The 18926-nt window shown below is 45.6% G+C and overlaps 2 protein-coding genes across 3 annotated transcripts in view; both read left to right on the top strand.

The window, feature by feature from the left end:
• The window catches only part of KCNA2 (potassium voltage-gated channel subfamily A member 2), a 131458-nt gene that overhangs the window by 73596 nt on the left and 38936 nt on the right, over nt 1-18926 (top strand). The window lies entirely within an intron of this gene.
• SLC16A4 (solute carrier family 16 member 4) lies at nt 347-16283 on the top strand. 2 transcript variants are annotated; one of them, XM_079327156.1, is made up of 9 exons: nt 347-720; nt 1546-1664; nt 2590-2722; nt 4042-4185; nt 4793-4954; nt 5935-6435; nt 10161-10372; nt 11868-11961; nt 15992-16283. In XM_079327156.1, the coding sequence occupies exons 1-9, from the start codon at nt 705-707 to the stop codon at nt 16144-16146; spliced, it is 1536 nt and encodes a 511-aa protein (XP_079183282.1). In that variant the 5' UTR covers nt 347-704; the 3' UTR covers nt 16147-16283. The 2 variants fall into 2 exon arrangements, with proteins under 2 accessions (XP_079183282.1, XP_079183281.1); XM_079327155.1 differs by having other exon boundaries at nt 348-720; nt 1543-1664.

Below are 18926 nucleotides of genomic sequence, written 5' to 3'. Positions count from 1 at the left end.
GTGCTGCCAGTTTTCTGAGCTCAGAAACCAATGGGGGGACAGGTCAGCCGAGAGCAGGGGAGGAAGCAGCAGGGCTGTGTTTACCCAGGAGTTTGGGCAGATTTACAATGGGGGCACGGAGCCAACAGCAGCCCTGCTCAAACCCCAGCAGGGCTGCTCTGTCCAGCTGGAGAACACCACATTTCCACACCGAGTTTTGCAGGCTGTCCCCTCCTCAGTGGTGCAGTTTCCTGAGCAGGAGGGGCAGGGACAGGCTCTGCTGCCCTGCAGCCAGCAGCAGCCCCTGGCTCCAGCCCGGCACTGCCACCCCGGCTCTGCCCTGCCCGCATCCGCAGCTTTCCCGAGTCAGAACCTTGCAGGCTCCCCCTCCTTTTCCCTCCCAGCGGGAATTCTGCTCCAAACGCCCCGGGTTTCCTGTTCCAGCTGGGGAAGGGGAGGGACTCCTGGCCTTGGGGCCTCACCAGCCAAGCTCTGCCTCCAGGGAGGAGGAGGAGGAGGAGGAGGAGGATGGGCTGTGTCCCCCCAGCGCTCGCCAGGCTCCATGTCCTGCTCAGGACAGACACCATCCTCCTCACCGGGTGGGAATGAAGGGGCAGACTGTGGGGTGCCAGGTGAGGGAGGGGGGATTTCATCTCTGGAGCAAATGAAGAGACTCTGAAGAGATTCCTCTTTGCTGTCGACTGTTCCGGGAAGGATTTTCCAGCATGCAGCAGCAAGGAGGTAAGGAAAAGGGAAAGTCCCAGGATCATCATCCTCAGTGCTGCAGGGTCCTGCTGCTCTCTCAGGATCCTGCCTCTGCCAGAGGCACGGGGTGGGCGAGAGGGTGGGAGGGAGAGAAAGATGGAATAGGGAGAACTTCCCGGGGAGCTCCGAGGTGGATCCAGACAGTGACCCCTGGGCTGCTGGCACAACCCAAACTGCTCAAACAGCACTAAGGCACTTGCCCACACTTAAGTGGTTACAGTAATTTGGTGGGAATGAGAAAGAATATCAAACTGTTCCCAGACAGGGATAACGTGGAGCTGTCGGAAAGTTTGGTGAAAGCATCAGCCAAGGGAGTGCAGGGTGTGGTGTCTGCCCCAGCAGCAGCCACGGGACTGCACGGCAGCACTGCCCGCACAGGAATGGCTCTGGATGCCAACAGGATCGGGGGAAGGGGTTCATGTGTGCTGACACTCACCAGCAGGGCAGGGGAAGCTGTTCATGTGTGCTCAGGGCAGGGGAAGCTGTTCATGTGTGCTCAGAGCAGGGGAAGGTGTTCATGTGTGCTCAGGGCAGGGGAAGGTGTTCATGTGTGTTCAGGGCAGGGGAAGCTGTTAATGTGTGATCAGGGCAGGGGAAGCTGTTCATGTGTGCTCAGAGAGGGGAAGGTGTTCATGTGTGTTCAGAGCAGGGGAAGCTGTTCATGTGTGTTCAGAGCAGGGGAAGCTGTTAATGTGTGTTCAGAGCAGGGGAAGCTGTTCATGTGTGCTCAGGGCAGGGGAAGCTGTTCATGTGTGCTCGGGGCAGGGGAAGGTGTTCATGTGTCCGACACTCTCCCAGCAGGGCAGGGGAAGGAGGATGAAGAGCTGGAGGCTCCGGAGGCTCGGCCGGCTGGGAAGAGCCGCGGCTCGGCGGCAGCAGGCGCGGGGTGGGCGTGGGGAGTGGTGTTCCACTTCTTCCTGGTGAGCGGGGAATGAACCCAAACCCTCCCGGGGGCAAGGCTCAGTGCTGGACAGGCTGATCCCGATCCAGGCACAACCCAGCCATGCCATTCCCTCTGGAATTCCTCCTGGGAACGCCTCAGTGATGGACAAGAGGGTCCCCTTGCCAGAACAATGACTTTTCCCTACTCAAGCACATCACCACTTTGGGGTTTGGGTGTCCTGTCCCTTCGGCAAGGGCCTGATCCCACACTGGGATCCAGGCTGGGAGCAGCAAACATTCTCAGGCACTCTCTGGGAGGACCAGGCACCTCAACACCACTTAAAGCCACTAATTCTCTGTGCCCCAGGCTTTACCTTCCCACCAGTGATGAATCAAGGAACTGTGAAGCTTGGAAAGATCTTTAAGGTCACTGAGTCCAACTGTAAAGAAGGCACCCTCCCCCAGGCTTTCCTCACTTCAAATCCACCCCAAATAACTCAGTGCCAATCATTAACCACCTGCCACCAGGGAGACAACAGGAGTTAAAATTAAGGACACAAACTGTCTGTCCTTTGCCCCTGTGGCAGAGAAATCCTGGGAATCTGCCCCAGAAACATCCATCCCTGCTGCCCTCATCCCCTCACCCTAGTGATCTTCAAACTGATCCATTTACACTATTACTGCAGTACTAAAAAATAACTTCAAAGTTACTTGAGGAGAGTTGAGCTCTAGTGTTACTTTGCTCCTTTCCTTTGGAAAGTCAGTTTGCAGAGGGTTTTCTGGGGGTCTGCTGAGATCAAACTGCAGCATGGCCACAGCCAGCCCACCCTGCTGGCACTCCCCAACACCAGTTCAAGTGTCCCAGTTTGTTTCTCCCACACCCCCACAAAAGCAGCAGAAGGAAAAGCTTTTCCTCCCTCCCCACCCCCTGTGGCAGCTCACCTCCACCCCCTCTCAATTCAGGTCAATGTGCTCGTGATGGGGATGCTCAAGACCTTTGGGATTTTCTTTGTGATTTTCCGAGAGGAGTTGGGGGGATCTTCAGAGCAGGTCAGCTGGATCGGCTCCCTCATGTCCTCCCTGCGCTTCCTGGCAGGTGAGCTGGTGTCCCCAAGGTGGGGGGACCCTGGGGTGTCCCCGGGGGGGGAGCAGCACTGCAGCCTCAGCTCTGTCTGACCTGGGGCACTGAGCATCCAATTCCCACCCCAGACTGCTCCAAACTGGACATGGTGGCACTCACAGGTGTCTGAGCAGAACTGCTCTGAACACAGGGCAATTCAGAATGATAGTGGGAAGAAACTGGAAATTGGGAAGAATTCCTTCCCTGTGAGAATTGGAAATTGGGAAGAAATCCCTGTGAGGGTGAGGAGGCCCTGGCACAGCTGTTGCTGCCCCTGGATCCCTGGAAGTGTTCAAGGCCAGGCTGGACAGGGCTTGGAGCAGCCTGGGACAGTGGAAGGTGTCCCTGCCATGGCAGGGGTGGCACTGGATGGGCTTTAAGGTCTCTTCCAACCCAGATAATTCTGGGATCCCCTTCACTGTAGGTTTATTGCACAGATCAGAGCAAACACTTTTGTCCCAGCTGTGGAATCATTTGGAGCAGGGTGTGATTGAGGAAGGAGGCTCAGGAGAGCTGAAAGGCTGGGCTGTGCCTCCCTCCCTGAGCTCCCAGAGCACAGGCAAAGCCCCTCTCCTGAGCATTAGCCCATCCCAAACCCTGTCACCCCCTGCCTCCCGAGGCTGCACATGGAGCCACATCCCAGCCAGACCCTTAAACCCTGCAAAAGCAGCTTTTGTCCCACTCAGGCTGAGCTGTGTTCCTGCTTACAGCCCCTCTCAGCTGTCCTGTGTCCCTTTACAGCCCCTCTCAGCTGTCCCTGTGTCCCTTGCAGCCCCTCTCAGCTGTCCTGTGTCCCTTGCAGCCCCTCTCAGCTGTCCCTGTGCTTGCAGCCCCTCTCAGCTGTCCTGTGTCCCTTTACAGCCCCTCTCAGCTGTCCTGTGTCCCTTGCAGCCCCTCTCAGCTGTCCTGTGTCCCTTTACAGCCCCTCTCAGCTGTCCTGTGTCCCTTGCAGCCCCTCTCAGCTGTCCTGTGTCCCTTGCAGCCCCTCTCAGCTGTGTCCCTGTGTCCCTTGCAGCCCCTCTCAGCTGTGTCCTGTGTCCCTTGTAGCCCCTCTCAGCTGTCCTGTGTCCCTTGCAGCCCCTCTCAGCTGTCCTGTGTCCCTTTACAGCCCCTCTCAGCTGTCCTGTGTCCCTTGCAGCCCCTCTCAGCTGTCCCTGTGTCCCTTGCAGCCCCTCTCAGCTGTCCCTGTGTCCCTTTGCAGCCCCTCTCAGCTGTCCCTGTGTCCCTTTTCAGCCCCTCTCAACTGTCCTGTGTCCCTTGCAGCCCCTCTCAGCTGTCCCTGTGTCCCTTTACAGCCCCTCTCGTGGCCGTGGTGTGCCGGTGCCTGGGGGAGCGTCCGACCTCCATCCTCGGGGCGGGGCTGGTGGCCGGGGGCTGCCTGCTCAGCACTCAGGCCACCAGTGTCCCCTTCCTCTGCTTCTCCATGGGACTCCTCCCGGGTGAGATGGGCACGAGCCTGACAGCTGGGGAAGGGTCTGCAGGTGGAGCAGCCAAGGGTTTGTTCAGGGACAGGAGCCCAGGAAGGGCTGGAGCTGTGTCAGGGGTTTGGGATGGAGCTCAGGGAAAGGTGGGTGCTGGCACTGCCCAGGCTCCCCGGGCAATGGGCACAGCCAGAGCTCCAGGAGAGTTTGGACAGTGTTCAGGGATGCCCAGGGTGGGATTTGGGGTTGGACTGGATGATCCTGGTGGGTCCCTTCCACCTCAGTGGAAGTAGTTCTGGGATTCTGTGAACCTTCAGTGCCAAAGCATCCCCAGCTCCTTTCTGTGAGACACTGTGTGAACTCCCAAAGCTTTGTGCTCAGAATAAAACACCAATTCCAACATTGCATCCCCAGCTAACCTTGATTTTTTTACCTGGGACCCATATGTATCCTGCCCTTTTAAAATCCCTTACCAAAGGGCAGAACCTCCAATTCCCCAGATCCCAAACCTCGCTCTCCCGAGTGTGACAACAGAAATCCTGGCAACACTGCCGAGCCAAGGACTGTGATTTTGGGATAGGAATCCCCACCAGGAGCTGCACAGAGCTGTTGTTTCCCCCTGCAGGGCTGGGCTTTGCCTGCCTGTACCAGGCAGCTGCGGTGGTGACGGCCAAGCGCTGCCGGGCGCGGCTGGCGCTCTGCAACGCGCTGGCGCGCTCGGGCATGGGGCTCACCTTCCTCGTGGCCCCCTTCAGCCAGCTCCTCATCGAGGCCTATGGCTGGCAAGGTGAGCCACCTCCTCCTCCTTTTCCTCTCCATCAGCTCTGAGAGGGTGTTTGGGTCGTTTGGGTTCTGCTCACAGCAAGCCCGGGTATCATTCCGAATGGAACAGAACTGGCTGATTGCAGGCAGGAGTCAGCTACAGCTGACTGAAAGTACTAAAGTGCAAGCAAAGCCTAGGCTTAGCTCCTTTGTGATTTCATTCTACTTGTGATTTCGTTCTCTTAACCAGCCAGAGAAAGAAATCTGGGAATCTGCACAGAAATTCTGTCGGCAACTTTAATTCTAGCAAATCCGAGTACAGAGAATGGCAAAGGGGTTTTATAGCATTGAGGTGACTCAAAAAGTGACAATAGAGTTGTAAGTTGAAAGCTATCCAATTATTTTAAGGTTTTAGGTAGAAAATGACCAATTACCTAGACCAATAAAAACTCTAAAAGATAATATGGGGGTCTGCAGGGGGGTGAACATTTCTCTGGCATGAGACATCCTAAGGAAGGATTTCTTATCTTTGGGGACAAAGTTCCAAGGGGGTCCTGAAAGGGTGTTTGAACCACCCACATTTGGGGAGATCTGGGCAGGGTAAGAGGCTCTTATTAAAAATACAACACACTGGAGGAAACTCTGCATCTCCTAGGATAGTTTGGGGACGTCTTGTTAATAATTAAACACTTAACCACTCACTAAAATCAAAGCACAGACCTCAGGAATCAAAACCAGGAATCCCTGCTTTTACTGGAGTTGTTTCAAGAACCATCCTGAAGGTCCATCACGACTTGAAATGAGGAAAAGCAAAACAAGCTCCCAGATCCCAGAGGTTCTGTGCATCACAGCAAAATGAACTCCCAGCTAGAAAAACAGGAATAAAATCTCTACTCTATTAACTCCATTCTCATGGCAGTGAAAACCACCTTGATTTACAAAGGCCATTTCCTGCTGCTCCTCCCTTTCCAATCCAAGAACAAAACACTTTTTGCCTTCCCTCAGGTACTCTCCTGATTTTTGGAGGCATCATGTTGAACCTGGTGCCTTCCAGCATGTTGCTGTGGCCTGTCAGAACCCAAGTGCCTGGGGAATCTGCTGAAAATCAACAGCTGGGATCTTCAGAGGCAAAGAAGGATCCAGAAACTCCTGGTGGATGTTCACATGGAAGCAATCCCAGGGAATTACAGCTTCTCCAAGCACAGGAAGCTCCCACCACAGAGAAATTTGAGATGCCCCATGGCAGAGACATCTCTGCCCCAGCAAATCCATCCTTGGGAAGGCTCCAGAAACCCAGCCCAGAGAGTTCCTGCTCAGCCACCAAAAAGGAACCTTCTCAGCCTCTCCTGGACTTCTCCCCACTGAAGGATCCTGTTTTCTTCATTTTCACCTGGTCTTTCCTGTTCAGCCACCTGGCTTATTTTGTGCCTTTCTTCCACCTGGTGGCCAGAGCCAGGACATTGGGCATGAGCAGCAGGGATGGCTCGTACCTCATTGCTGTGGCTGGTAGGCACAGGCACCCTCACAAGGGAAACACTCCAACTCTGCCAAAAATGCCCCCAACTCTGCCAAAAACACTCCCAGGTTTGTCCTGGGATGGATCCTCCTGGCAGAGGTTCAGCCCTCACCCCTTTCTGCAGCAGAGTCACCTCCTGTGCCCCCAGCACAGTGCTGGGTGATCTCTCACTAAAATCAAACTCAGGAATCAAAATCAGGAATCTCTGCTTTTACTGGAGTGTTTAAGATCATCCTGAAGGTTCCATCATGATTTGAAATGAAAAGCAAAACAAGCTCCCAGATCCCAGAGGTTTTATCACAGCAAAATCAACTCCCAGCTAGAAAAACAGGAATAAAAATCCCTGTTCTGTTAGCAGGAATAAAAATCCCTGTTCTGTTAACAGGAATAAAAATCTCTGTTGTGTTAACAGGAATAAAAATCCCTGTTCTCTTAACAGGAATAAAAATCCCTGTTCTGTTAGCAGGAATAAAAATCCCTGTTCTCTTAACAGGAATAAAAATCACTTTCTGTTAACAGGAATAAAAATCCCTGTTCTGTTAACAGGAATAAAAATCTCTGTTGTGTTAACAGGAATAAAAATTCCTGTTCTGTTAGGAGGAATAAAAATCCCTGTTGTGTTAACAGGAATAAAAATCTCTGTTGTGTTAACAGGAATAAAAATCCCTGTTCTCTTAACAGGAATAAAAATCCCTGTTCTCTTAACAGGAATAAAAAACTCTTTCTGTTAACAGGAATAAAAATCCCTGTTCTGTTAACAGGAATAAAAATCTCTGTTGTGTTAACAGGAATAAAAATCCCTGTTCTGTTAAGGCAAACTCCCTTCTCATGCAGAGCTGTCAGTGCCACCACACCCTGCTCCCAAAAAACCCAAATTTCTATTTGCAAAGTGCTGTCTGGAGCTTTCCCATCACAATCCCTGCTGGGCTTAAACCCCCACGCCAGATCTGCATCCAAACCCTCCAGTCTGACCCAAGAAATTCAATATTGGGAGAATCCCAATTTAATGTGGATTCTGGTATTTGGATGTGGCACATTAATCTCCAAATAGGGAAAAAAAACCAAAAAACAAGGCACAGTCCCCAAAAACCAAACCCATAAAAACCAAACCCATGCCTGGTTAAAGCCAGGATTAACACTAAAGCCAAGCTGGGGTAAGAAAGTGGCTCCAGCCTCAATCAGCAGCAAATATTTTATTGGATAAAAATAAATTTTATTTCTGCAGTGCTGGGGAATGTTCAGTAGGGAGGGGGAGTGAGGAGAGCTCAGGAATTCATGGGATATTTGGAATTAGGAGTGGGAGGGCAAAGGGGTCAGTGGGACATGAGCTCATCCTCAATTTTGGCTTCATAAAAATGTATCAAAAATGTAAAAAAATAACTCTCAAAAACCCAACAACTAAAAGGTTGCTGAGCCACTCTAAAATCAGTAATAAATATTAAATATTGTAATTTAAACTATATATAAAACATATAAAAAATTATGTATATAATAAAATATAATTTTATATAAAATTATTTTATATAAATGTGTATTTATATAGAATTATATTAAAAAGTTATATAAAAGAAAATAAAAATATTAATAATTAACATAATGAATAAATATAAGAATACATAATATTAGGATTATTATAAATAATCAAGTGGAACATAAATAATGTATAATAATAAAAATATTATTTTATAAAATACTAATATATATATTAAATATAAATATGTAAAATATGTAATATATTATAAATATATATAATATATAGTAAAATATGTAAAAATAACTATATTAGAATATGTAATAAATATATAATATATAGTAAAAATATAAAAACATTAAAAATATGCAAGTACTAAATGATAAATATAGTAATGTAAAGATAAGTATAATTTAACTGTATGAAATACAGTTAGTTATATAAAATAATACAGGCAATATAATATAAACATATACTATAATATAATAATAGACTATAATAGAAATATATAATATAAAATAGTAATAATATGAAATATAAAATACTCTAAGTATCAATATAATACATATATAAATAATAAAAAAATCATATAAAATACTATAAAATACTATAAAATACTATAAAATTTAGCTAGATTTATAATATCTAATATATTAATTCTATTTGTATTTATATATTTAGATATTTATATCATTATAATATAATTGATTATATTTATTTTTATATTTATATTTTTATGAAGCAATAATATAAATAAAAATATCTGAAAATAGTATTAAAATATGAATAATGTAAAATATAAAATTTGGCAAGTATCAATATAATATATATACTATAATATACTCTAATAATTTAATATTCTATACTATACCATAATATATATGGTATATATGATTGATGATAGACTATATTAGAAATAATATAGAACATGAATAATATAAAAGATAAAATACTGTAAGGATCAATATAATACATATACTACACATAATAAAAATAATAATATAAAATTCTATGAAATATAGTTAGATTTATAATATCTAATATATTAATTCTATATATATTTATATATTTATATACAATTATATAGTTATAGTTATAATTTACATTTATTTTTAGATTCTATATTCTATATTTATATTTTATTTATATAATTATAGAGTTATATAATTATAGTTATAATTTATATTTATTTTTAGATTATATATTTTATATTTATATATATTTATGTATTTATATAGTCAGTTATATAATGATAGTTATAGAGTTACATAGTTTTAATAGAATTTATAATATTTATTTTTAGATTCTATATTCTAGATAAATATTTTATATTTATATTTTATTTATATAGTTATATAGTTACATAGTTATATAGTTATAGTTACATAGTTATACTTTATAATATTTATTTTTATATTCTATATTTTTATTTTCTTTATATAGTTATATAATTTTAGTTATAGTTACATAGTTAAAATATAATTTATAATATTTATTTTTAGATTCTATATTTTATATTTATAGTTATAGCTATATAGTTATATAATTAGTTATACAGTTATCGTTATATAGCTATAATAGAATTTACAATATTTATTTTTCTATTTTATTTATATAGTTATATAGTTACATAGTTATATAGTTATAGTTACATAGTTATAATATAGTTTATATTTATTTTTATATTCTATATTTATATTTTATTTATATAGTTATATAGTTATATAATTGTAGTTATATAGTTACATAGCTATAATAGAATTTATATTTATTTTTATATTATATATTCTATATTTTATTTATATAGTTATATAGTTATATTGTTATATAATCATAGTTATAGTTACATAGTTGCAATATAATTTATAATATTTATTTTTAGATTCTATATTTTTATTTTATTTATATAGTTATATAGTTATATAATTATAGTTATAGTTACATAGTTATAATATAATTTAAAATATTTATTTTTAGATTCTATATTTATATTTTAGTTATATAGTTATATAATTATACTTATAGTTACATAGTTATAATTTATAATATTTATTTTTAGATTCTATATTTATATTTTAGTTATATACTTATATAGTTCTATAATTTTAGTTACAGTGACATAGTTATAATTTATAACATTTATTTTTATATTCTAGAATTGCTGTTTTTATTGACTGATATTTGTATTTACACTAAGCCTCAAGCCCTGTGCAGCCCCTGCCCTGAGCTCTGCTGTCCCCACAGGCATCACCGAGATGCTGAGTCAGCTGCTCTCAGGCTGGCTGGCTGATCACAACTGGACCAAGAAATACCATTTCCATGTCACCTACCTGCTGCTCTGCGGGGCCACCAACCTGCTGGGGCCACTGGCCACCACCTTCCCCCTGCTGCTGGCCTACACCCTGGCCTTTGCCACCTGCTCTGGGGGCTTCATGGCCCTGGTGCTGCCCGTGCTGGTGAGTGCTGCCCCTGCTCCTGCAGGGAAAAGCTCCAGGCTCAGCTCAGAGGGGGCCAGGAGAGCTGGAGAGGGGCTGGGGACAAGGGAGGGGACACATGGAATGGCTCCTACCAGGCACAGCTAGATGGGATATTGGGAAAAAATTGTTCCTGGGATGCCCTGGCACATCCCAAAGCAGCTGCCCCATCCCTGGCAGTGTCCCAGGCCAGGCTGGACAGGGCTTGGAACACCCTGAGATAGTTGAAGATGTCCCTGTCCATGGCAGGGGTAGAACAAGATCAATTTAATTTAAAGGTCCCTTAATACTGGTATTCCATGATTCTGAAACCAGGCTGAGAGATATGGGAATGTTCAGCCTGGAGAGGAAAAGCTCCAGGCTGAGCTCAGAGCCCCTTCCTGGGCTTAAAGGGGTCCAGGAGAGCTGGAGAGGGGCTGGGGACAAGGGAGAGGACACATGGAATGGCTCCTACCAGGCACAGCTAGATGGGATATTGGGAAAAAATTGTTCCCTGGGAGGGTTGGGCACATCCCAGAGAAGCTGCCCCATCCCTGGCAGTGTCCCAGGCCAGGCTGGATGGGGCTTGGAGCACCCTGAGATAGTTGAAGATGTCCCTGTCCATGGCAGGGGTAGAACAAGATCAATTTAATAATTTAAAGGTCCCTTAATGCTGGGATTCCATGATTCTGAAGCCAGGCTGAGAGAGCTGGGAATGTTCAGCCTACAGAGGAAAAGCTCCAGGCTGAGCTCAGAGCCCCTTGCAGGGCTCAGAGGGGTCCAGGAGAGCTGGAGAGGGGCTGGGGACAAGGGAGAGGACACAGGGAATGGCTCCCACTGCCAGAGAGTAGGGCTGGGTGGGGTATTGGGCAGGAATTGTTCCTGGGAGGGTTGGGATGCCCTGGCACATCCCAGAGGAGCTGCCCCATCCCTGGCAGTGTCCCAGGCCAGGCTGGACAGGGCTTGGAGCAGCCTGGGACAGTGGAAGGTGTCCTTGCCCATGGCAGGGATGGAGCTTTAGGGTCCTTTCCAATCCAAACCATCATTTTTTTGTCCCTGCACTCCAAATCAGCTGCCCCCAGCCTGCAGACACTCAGCATTATCTGGGATAATGGAAGGTGTCCCTGCTCATGGGCTTTGAGGTCCCTTCCAATCCAAACCATTCCAGGATTCTCTGATCCAGCTAGACAGCCACCATTATAATTTGGCATTTTTCTGGAAGGCATTCAGAGTTTAAAACTCCTTCCTCAAAGTCTGGGCAGCTGGAAGGCAGAAAAGCATCTCCCATGGCAGTGATTTCCACACCTGCCTTAAGGATTCCAGGCTGGATCAGACCTACAGGGGCAAAGTCCTTCCAAACCTGCAGCTGAAGAGGAAATTCCCCACAAAAAGAATCAAATCATCTCTCTTGTGCTTAAAAAAATAAAAAAATCGATTAATCTCTTGTGCATATTCCTATGAAATCAATCACTAATTATCCATTTTGGTTTCCAAACAGGTGGATCTGGTGGGTGTGGAAAAGCTCCACAGCTACCTGGGGTTTGCTGCCTTCTTTGCAGGGATGGCAGCCATGGGAGGACCCCCTCTAGCAGGTAAGTGATGGTATATAAAACACACACCCACCCCAGAAATCTAGGGATAAAACACCCTGCTGGTTCACTCTCCTACAGGGATCCATCCCAGCATGGGTTTTCTGTTCAAACAGAGAGAGAAAACAAACAAACAAACAAACAGAATACCCAGAAAACCTATTTCAGAAATGTATTTTTATACACAGGTAACATTTTGCTTGGGAATTTGCAAAATCCAACCAGCAGCTTGGAAAATGCTGCCTGGAATAATTAGAAAATGCTGCCTGGAATATCTGGAAAATGCAGTGAAGCCCCATGTGCACAGTTCAGCCCTGACCACAGCAGGATAACAAACACATTACCAGGGATTTTACTCCCAGTGGTGATAAAATAACACTGAGCTTGGACTGGAGGGAAAGCAAGGAGAGGAAGGGAAAGCAAGGACAGCTCAGCAGCATTCCCACCAGGCAGAGGCACTGGAAGATCAGGAGAAGCCTCAGTAATCTCTTGTTTTGACAGAGATTACACAGCTCTGGGCACAGAGATAAGGAGCATCAGAAGTCTTTGCTCTTCTCCCTCTGCCAGGAAACCAAGGCAGGGGGAGGATTTGGGAGATTTCAAGTGCTTAGAAATGAGTGTCCAGCCTCTGCTAAGGAGCAGGGGGATTGTTCTCCAAACAGCTTGGCCAGGATAAAGCTTTTCCTTCCCTGCAGCCCAACAAGCCAACTGCTCCTGGGGCAGCAGGAAAGGGGGGACTGTGCCCTGTGCCCCCCTCAGGTGAGACCTCACCTGCAGAGCTGCCTCAGCCCTGGGGAACAACACCAGGAGGATTTGGAGAGTCCAGAGGAGCCCTTTCTGATCTGAGGGTGAGCATCTGGAGAAAGGAAGGATCCAGGGAGACTCAGAACCCTTTCCAGAGCCTAAAGGGGCTGCAGGAGAGCTGGAGAGGGAACAAGGGATGGGGACAGGACACAGGGAATGGCTCCCACTGCCAGAGAGCAGGGCTGGGGATATTGGGCAGGAATTGTTCCTGGGAGGGTGGGCAGACCCTGGTTCAGCTGTGGCTGCCCCTGATCCCTGGCAGTGTCCCAGGCCAGGTTGGACAGGGCTTGGAGCAACCTGGGATAGTGGAAGGTGTCTTTGCCCATGGCAGAGGTGGAATGGGAGGAACTTTAGGGATTTTTCCAATCCAAACCATCATTTTTGTTCTCTGCACTCCAAATCAGCTGCCCTCAGCCTGCAGAGGCACTCAGCTCAAAGCTGCCAAGGATTCTATAAATTCCAGCTCCATGCAAAGTTTCAGCAGCACAGGAAAAAATTTATATTCCTGATCAATATCCCTGGGCTGGTGATGCTCTGCCTGTGGATGCAGTTTCAAAACATTTCATTGACAAGTGGCAGGGTGATGCAGAGCCTGGATTCCAGATCCCTGCTGCTGGTACAAGGTGTTCATTCAGCACAAAGCAATTTCTCAGTGCCACTGAATCCCCTGACACAGGAACATCCAGCAGGAGCTAAACACCTCCTATCCCCACTCACTGCACTTACATTTCCATCCACCTGCAGTGTATTTTCACTAATGGGAAGCCTTTTGCTTTCTGCAGTGGGTTTGTAAAACAAGCAGGTTTCCTGCAAAAAGCTTTCCATAGAAATCAGGTTAATGAAAGGGATGAAATGAAAGGTGGGATGAAAAATGGCCAAATAAAGCCAAGAGGCAAAACACTTCCTGATCCATCTCATTAGAGGCAGAGCAAGATGGAAACAATCCAGAGCTCAGGATCCAGGTTTGGGATCCAAGATAATTTCTGCAATTTTCTCTTCCAATGCAGTTTTAAGTGTGAAAACTGAGTGAGACCAGAAACTCCTGATGAAGTGTCCAAAACCATCTGCTCCTTGCAGAATGCAGCATTTTAATGAGACCCTGAGATTTGGTGCTCTCACCTTCCAAAAGTTTAGAGTTTAGAATTATAATTTTATCAAACTCAAGTGCTTTTACACAGTGGAAATAATGATGATGGATAATGAGAATTGCAAAGGTTAAAACTGCCTGATTTGCTTATTAGACTAAAACCTAATTCAAGGAAAAGGTGACTTACCTGTAAATCTGTTCAGGTGAAATCCAGGGGCAGCTGGCAGGACCTAGAGGAAAATTTGGAGTCTCCTTCACAGCTCCCATCCACTGGCACCTCTGGATGCTGCCACACTGAAAAAATACTCAACCCAAACCAGAACAAACATTATTTTGGCAACCAGCAGAAGAGAGAAGGGCACAGTTTATTTCCACAAGCAGTAAAAATCACTGACTCAACGTGCAAAAAGAGCTGAACCAAAGCAAGTAATGCAAATTCTACGAGATTTCAGCCCCCAGAGCATGAACTCCACCCCCAAGAAATTTGGGTGGTGAAAGGGAAGAGGATTGGGTCACCCAAAAGTTCTGCTGGCACACATATTCAGATGTTTTCTTAATTTTACCTTCACCTTCCCACTGAATTTTGCTCCTCAGAGCATCAGGAATAAATAAAACTTTAGATTAAAGATCAGCAGACAGCCTGACCCAGCTGGTAGCAGCAGCAGTGCTGGGAATGTTTAGTTTGGATTACATTGGTGCCTGGGATTTACCAGCATTCCTTACAAAACTGATTTGCTGAGGTTTGGACATCTCAAGCTCCTAGTTCAGCTTTCTGTGATTATTGTTTTGGAAAAAAAATTGGGGGCACAGAGCTGCTTAAAGGGTTGGGGTGTGATGGAAGTTGATGGCTGTGCTGCCAATGAGGCAAAACTGCACCTAAATCCCATTCAGCACCAAAAAAAACCTCAGGAAAATTTAAAAAAATAAATTAAAAAATTAACCAATATCCAGAAGGATATTTTAAGAATAACAGCAATAAATCAGAGCTCAGCTGGAGCACTCTGTCCTGTTCCTCTCACAAATAACTACGTCAGCATCCCTTCTCCTCTCCAAATACCTTTGAGATTTTGAGAGACTTCCAGGCAGCAAAAGCAGATCCCACCCCTGGGAATGAAGCATTGCACAAGAACCTCAGGGTCATGGCAGAGTCCCCCAGGGCAGCACTATGGGATGGATGCTCCTGTCCAGCTGCAGCTCCTCTGCACAACACCCTGAGGAACAAACACAGGGACACCCCTGAGCCAACAGAAACTGAAACTGGGCAAACTCTGCTTTTCCTCTGCTCCACAAACCTCCCTGCAGCTGTGGAAGCTCCAGCAGGGAACAGGCAGGGCCTCCCTGCAGCACAGATCCCTGAATTTCTCTCTCTTTGCAGTGTCTGAGCCCAGGATTGTCCCACGTCCCCTCCTGGGTTTCAGAATCCCAGATTTGGTGTAAATCATGGAAGCCCATGGATGTCTGGATTCCATGGATGTCTCCAGAGGAATTCTGTCTCATGCCAACAGGAGATGTGGCTCAGCTGCTGCCCCACACCACCCCTCCCACACCATCTGGGGCTGGATTGGGGTTTCTGTGCAGCAGCATCTCCACCCCCTTCCAAAAAACTGCCCAGACCCACGACCTGCCAGGACCAAACCCAACACTTTAAAAGTTGACCTGAATCCTCCAGACATTCCTGAGGCTCCATGGAATTCAGTTTTTTCCTTTTAAGTCCTCCCAGAATTATTTTTATCAAGTTCACTTCCAGCTCCTGTCAGAGAGCTGCTCACAAGAAGACAAGGCTGGAGAACAGGGGGTTTGCAGCCCAGATGTTGCAAATCCCAGCTCCATCAATCCAAGGGGATCTTCCATCAGCCACTTATTTAAACAGAAAAAAAAAAAAAAATTCAGGGATTAAATTAAATCAAATACCACGTGCACTACCAGGATCCAAACTGGCTCTGGGAAAAACAACCTACATGTCATTTCCTTACAGGAAATGCTGCCCAGGAAGAGTTAAAATAATTTAAGGAAAATATCTGAGCAATTCTTGATGAGAACACACCTCCTTTGCCTCCCACCCACCTCCCTAAATGTTTTATTATTTTTTTCTTTTCACTGAGAAAAATCCCACAGCTTTAATAACAACCTTCTCTCCTGCAGGGTGGCTCTATGACTACACCCAGACCTATGTCTGCTCCTTCCTCTTTGCTGGAGCCTGTGCTCTCATCTCACCTATTTCCTTCTTCTTTGAGCCTTCAGCCCAAAAATGGAAGCTAAAAAAAGCCAATTTGAACAAGAGCCCCAGGTCTGGCTGAAGTTTGAAAGGCTGGGCTTTGTTTGCATCCATGTACTGGGAAGCATCAACAGCAGCAACACTGAAAATTGGATTTTTTTTTCAGATTCAGCCTGTATTGCTGGATATTTCTCCTGATTAAAGCCATCTGAGAAATGCAGAGTGTGAAGTGTTACTTGATGGGGAAAATGCAGCCCAGGGTGTGGATGGGCCTGACTGAGCTGGGCTTTTCTGCCTCTCAGATTTAATCCTCAGCTCTGTCCTCCCCAGAGCAGAGCTGACTCACTCACCTGGTGGGATGAGCAGCTCCAGGTGCCAGAGCACAGCCAGATGTTCCAGCTCCTTCTGCTCAGGCACAAACAGCCCAGGGAGGGCTGCAGGGCAGGGACAGGGACATCAGGATCTGCTTCCACAAGGATCAGCTGCTCCTGTGGGGAGGATGCTGAAGTGGGGCCATTCCCCCTCCCAGGAACACTTCATCCACAGCACAGAGCACCTGCAGGCAAAAACAGTTTTAATTAAATTTTTTTAAATTTAATTTAATTTAATTTAATTATCCACAATGCAGCAAAGTCAGAGATCAACCCCCACCCCCCTCCTTGGCCTCCTCTGCCCTTCACCCCAGGGATCCCAGAGATTCCCAGGGATCCCAGAACACCCAAAGGCAGCCCCAGAGCTAAACCTGCACTCAACCAGCACCCCACAGGTTTAATTTGGATGGGGAAGACACAACACAGCAGCTTTGACTTTCTTCCCAGTAGTGAAGGTGCACTGTTTTTATTATCACCAGGTATTTGAAATTATTATGTCAACCTGGAATATTCATTCCAGCCAATGGCATTATCCTTCTTTTTACCTTTCCTAATTATTAAGGAGATTTGGTTATCCTAATTTTTTTCTCATCCCTTTTATTCCTTATCCCTTTTTTTTTAATATTAAGGCAGCAAGAGAGTTGTTTCCCCTTTAGAAACACTCCTTTAAACTGAAATGGATTATTTCAAGCCCAAAATGAGGGGTCTATATTTAATAAAAAGCTACAGAATAACAGTTTCAAGGAGCTCCAACACTGTTACAGGTAAAAAGATTCCTCCATAGATATGGGCCAAATCCAGCAATTACAGAATTATACAGTGCCAAAGAAACTGTGCTTAAATGAGGGAAAAATGACAGGGAATGGGGAATATCACTGCTACAAAACATTCATTTTTCTTATGCTGTTTCACAGCTTCTCCCAGGAATCTGCAGGCAGCAGGAATGGTCCTTTCACACTGTAACATCATCCCCTTCCAGCCTCAGCATCCAGCACCTGGATGGGGCAGTTAATGAATATCTGCACCAGGACAGGGTCCTGAGGGGGGCATGCTCCAAGCCACCAGCATTTCTGGATAAAATCATTATTTCTGGATAAGATTATTATTATTTCTAAAGTGTTTAAGGCACTGGGAGTTGAAGGGGGATGAACAGGTACCATACTCAGCCAAACCCTTCTGCAGCAGGGAGGAAACTTTCATTTAAAAAATTGAGTTTTCACCTCTTGAAACAATAAAATGCCTTATTCTCACCAAATCAAACATTGCCAGCAGCTTTGGTTTGCTGCTCTAACAGAAATTATATGGGAGCCTTGGCTTCAGCTTTTCCAGTCCTAAAGATTTAAAGCTTTAAACCCTCAGTGATTTTGTATCTCCCTAAGAGCAGCTCTGCTTTTGGATTTTAAGAGTGGGACCACCTGCCCCCAAAATAACCCTGCACAGGTAAAGCACCTTTCTCCAGCCACAATTACCTCTTGCCTATCCAAAATTGTTGAGGAAACCAATGTCCACAGTGAGGAATTCCTCCCAGGAGCCTCTCCATCCTGCCAGTGGGTTGGGAGGGGTTGAAATCTTCAAACCTTTGTCTTCCCACTATAACTTCTGATGGTCAAACATTTCTCTGCTGGGAAGGCAAGCACAGAACAGAGGGTTTAGTTCCCCTGGCAGCTCAGAAAACCAAATACATTTATTTACTGCAGGATACAAGACATGAGAGAAACCAGCAGTGAGCAGGATGGGAACATCTGCCCCCAGGAAAATTTTCCCAGCCCACTGAAGTCACCTTGCAAATCCCTTCCCAAAGTTGGTTTTGCACAGTGCAGAACAGGAAAAGTGCAAAAATGCAAGGCAGGGATTGCTGGGACACAAATGAGGCTAAAAGCTGCAATTTGAGGTGGACTAGAAAATCCCTTTTGTCCTTCCTCCCTTCACAAAATCTTTCAGGTAGAAAAACCCTCCTGGATTATTGAGTCCAAGATGTTCCTGATCCCCCCCTGTCCCCAGCCCAGAGCACTGAGTGCCATGTCCTGAACACTCCAGGGATGGGGCTCCAAACCTCCCTGGGCAGCCCCTGCCAAGCCTGACCACCCTTCCCATGCAGAAATTACTCCTGAAAATTCTTCCCTCACTCAAAGGAAATTCTTCCCTTACTCAAAGGAAATTCTTCCCTCACTCAAAGGAAATTCTTCCCTCACTCAAAGGAAATTCTTCCCTCACTCAAAGGAAATTCTTCCCTCACTCAAAGGAAATTCTTCCCTTACTCATCTGCTGTATAGAAAATCAGCAGCAATGGTTAAAAATGATCCTCAGCATGAAAAATGTTTTGTTGAAGGCTGGTGCCCTCCCATCCATCCCTCCTGGTCCTGGGAAATCAGTGGAGAACCAGATCCCTCCTGCCTCCCAACCCTCACAGGCAGCATCTCCACACTTTGCATTGCAAAGAAACCACCAGCAGCCTCCTGGGTCTTTCCAAGAAGAAAATTGCACTCAAAAT

The sequence above is a fragment of the Erithacus rubecula genome (genome assembly GCF_903797595.1).
Source record: "Erithacus rubecula genome assembly, chromosome: 26".
NCBI lineage: Eukaryota > Metazoa > Chordata > Aves > Passeriformes > Muscicapidae > Erithacus > Erithacus rubecula.
The sequence above is the reverse complement of the archived record's forward strand: the minus strand, read 5'-3'. Positions and strand labels throughout refer to the sequence as shown.

Coding starts and splice junctions, on each gene's coding strand:
- SLC16A4 (XM_079327155.1), top strand. Junction 4,186..4,792: donor CTCCATGGGACTCCTCCCGG/GTGAGATGGGCA, acceptor TTCCCCCTGCAG/GGCTGGGCTTTGCCTGCCTG. Junction 10,373..11,867: donor CCCTGGTGCTGCCCGTGCTG/GTGAGTGCTGCC, acceptor GTTTCCAAACAG/GTGGATCTGGTGGGTGTGGA.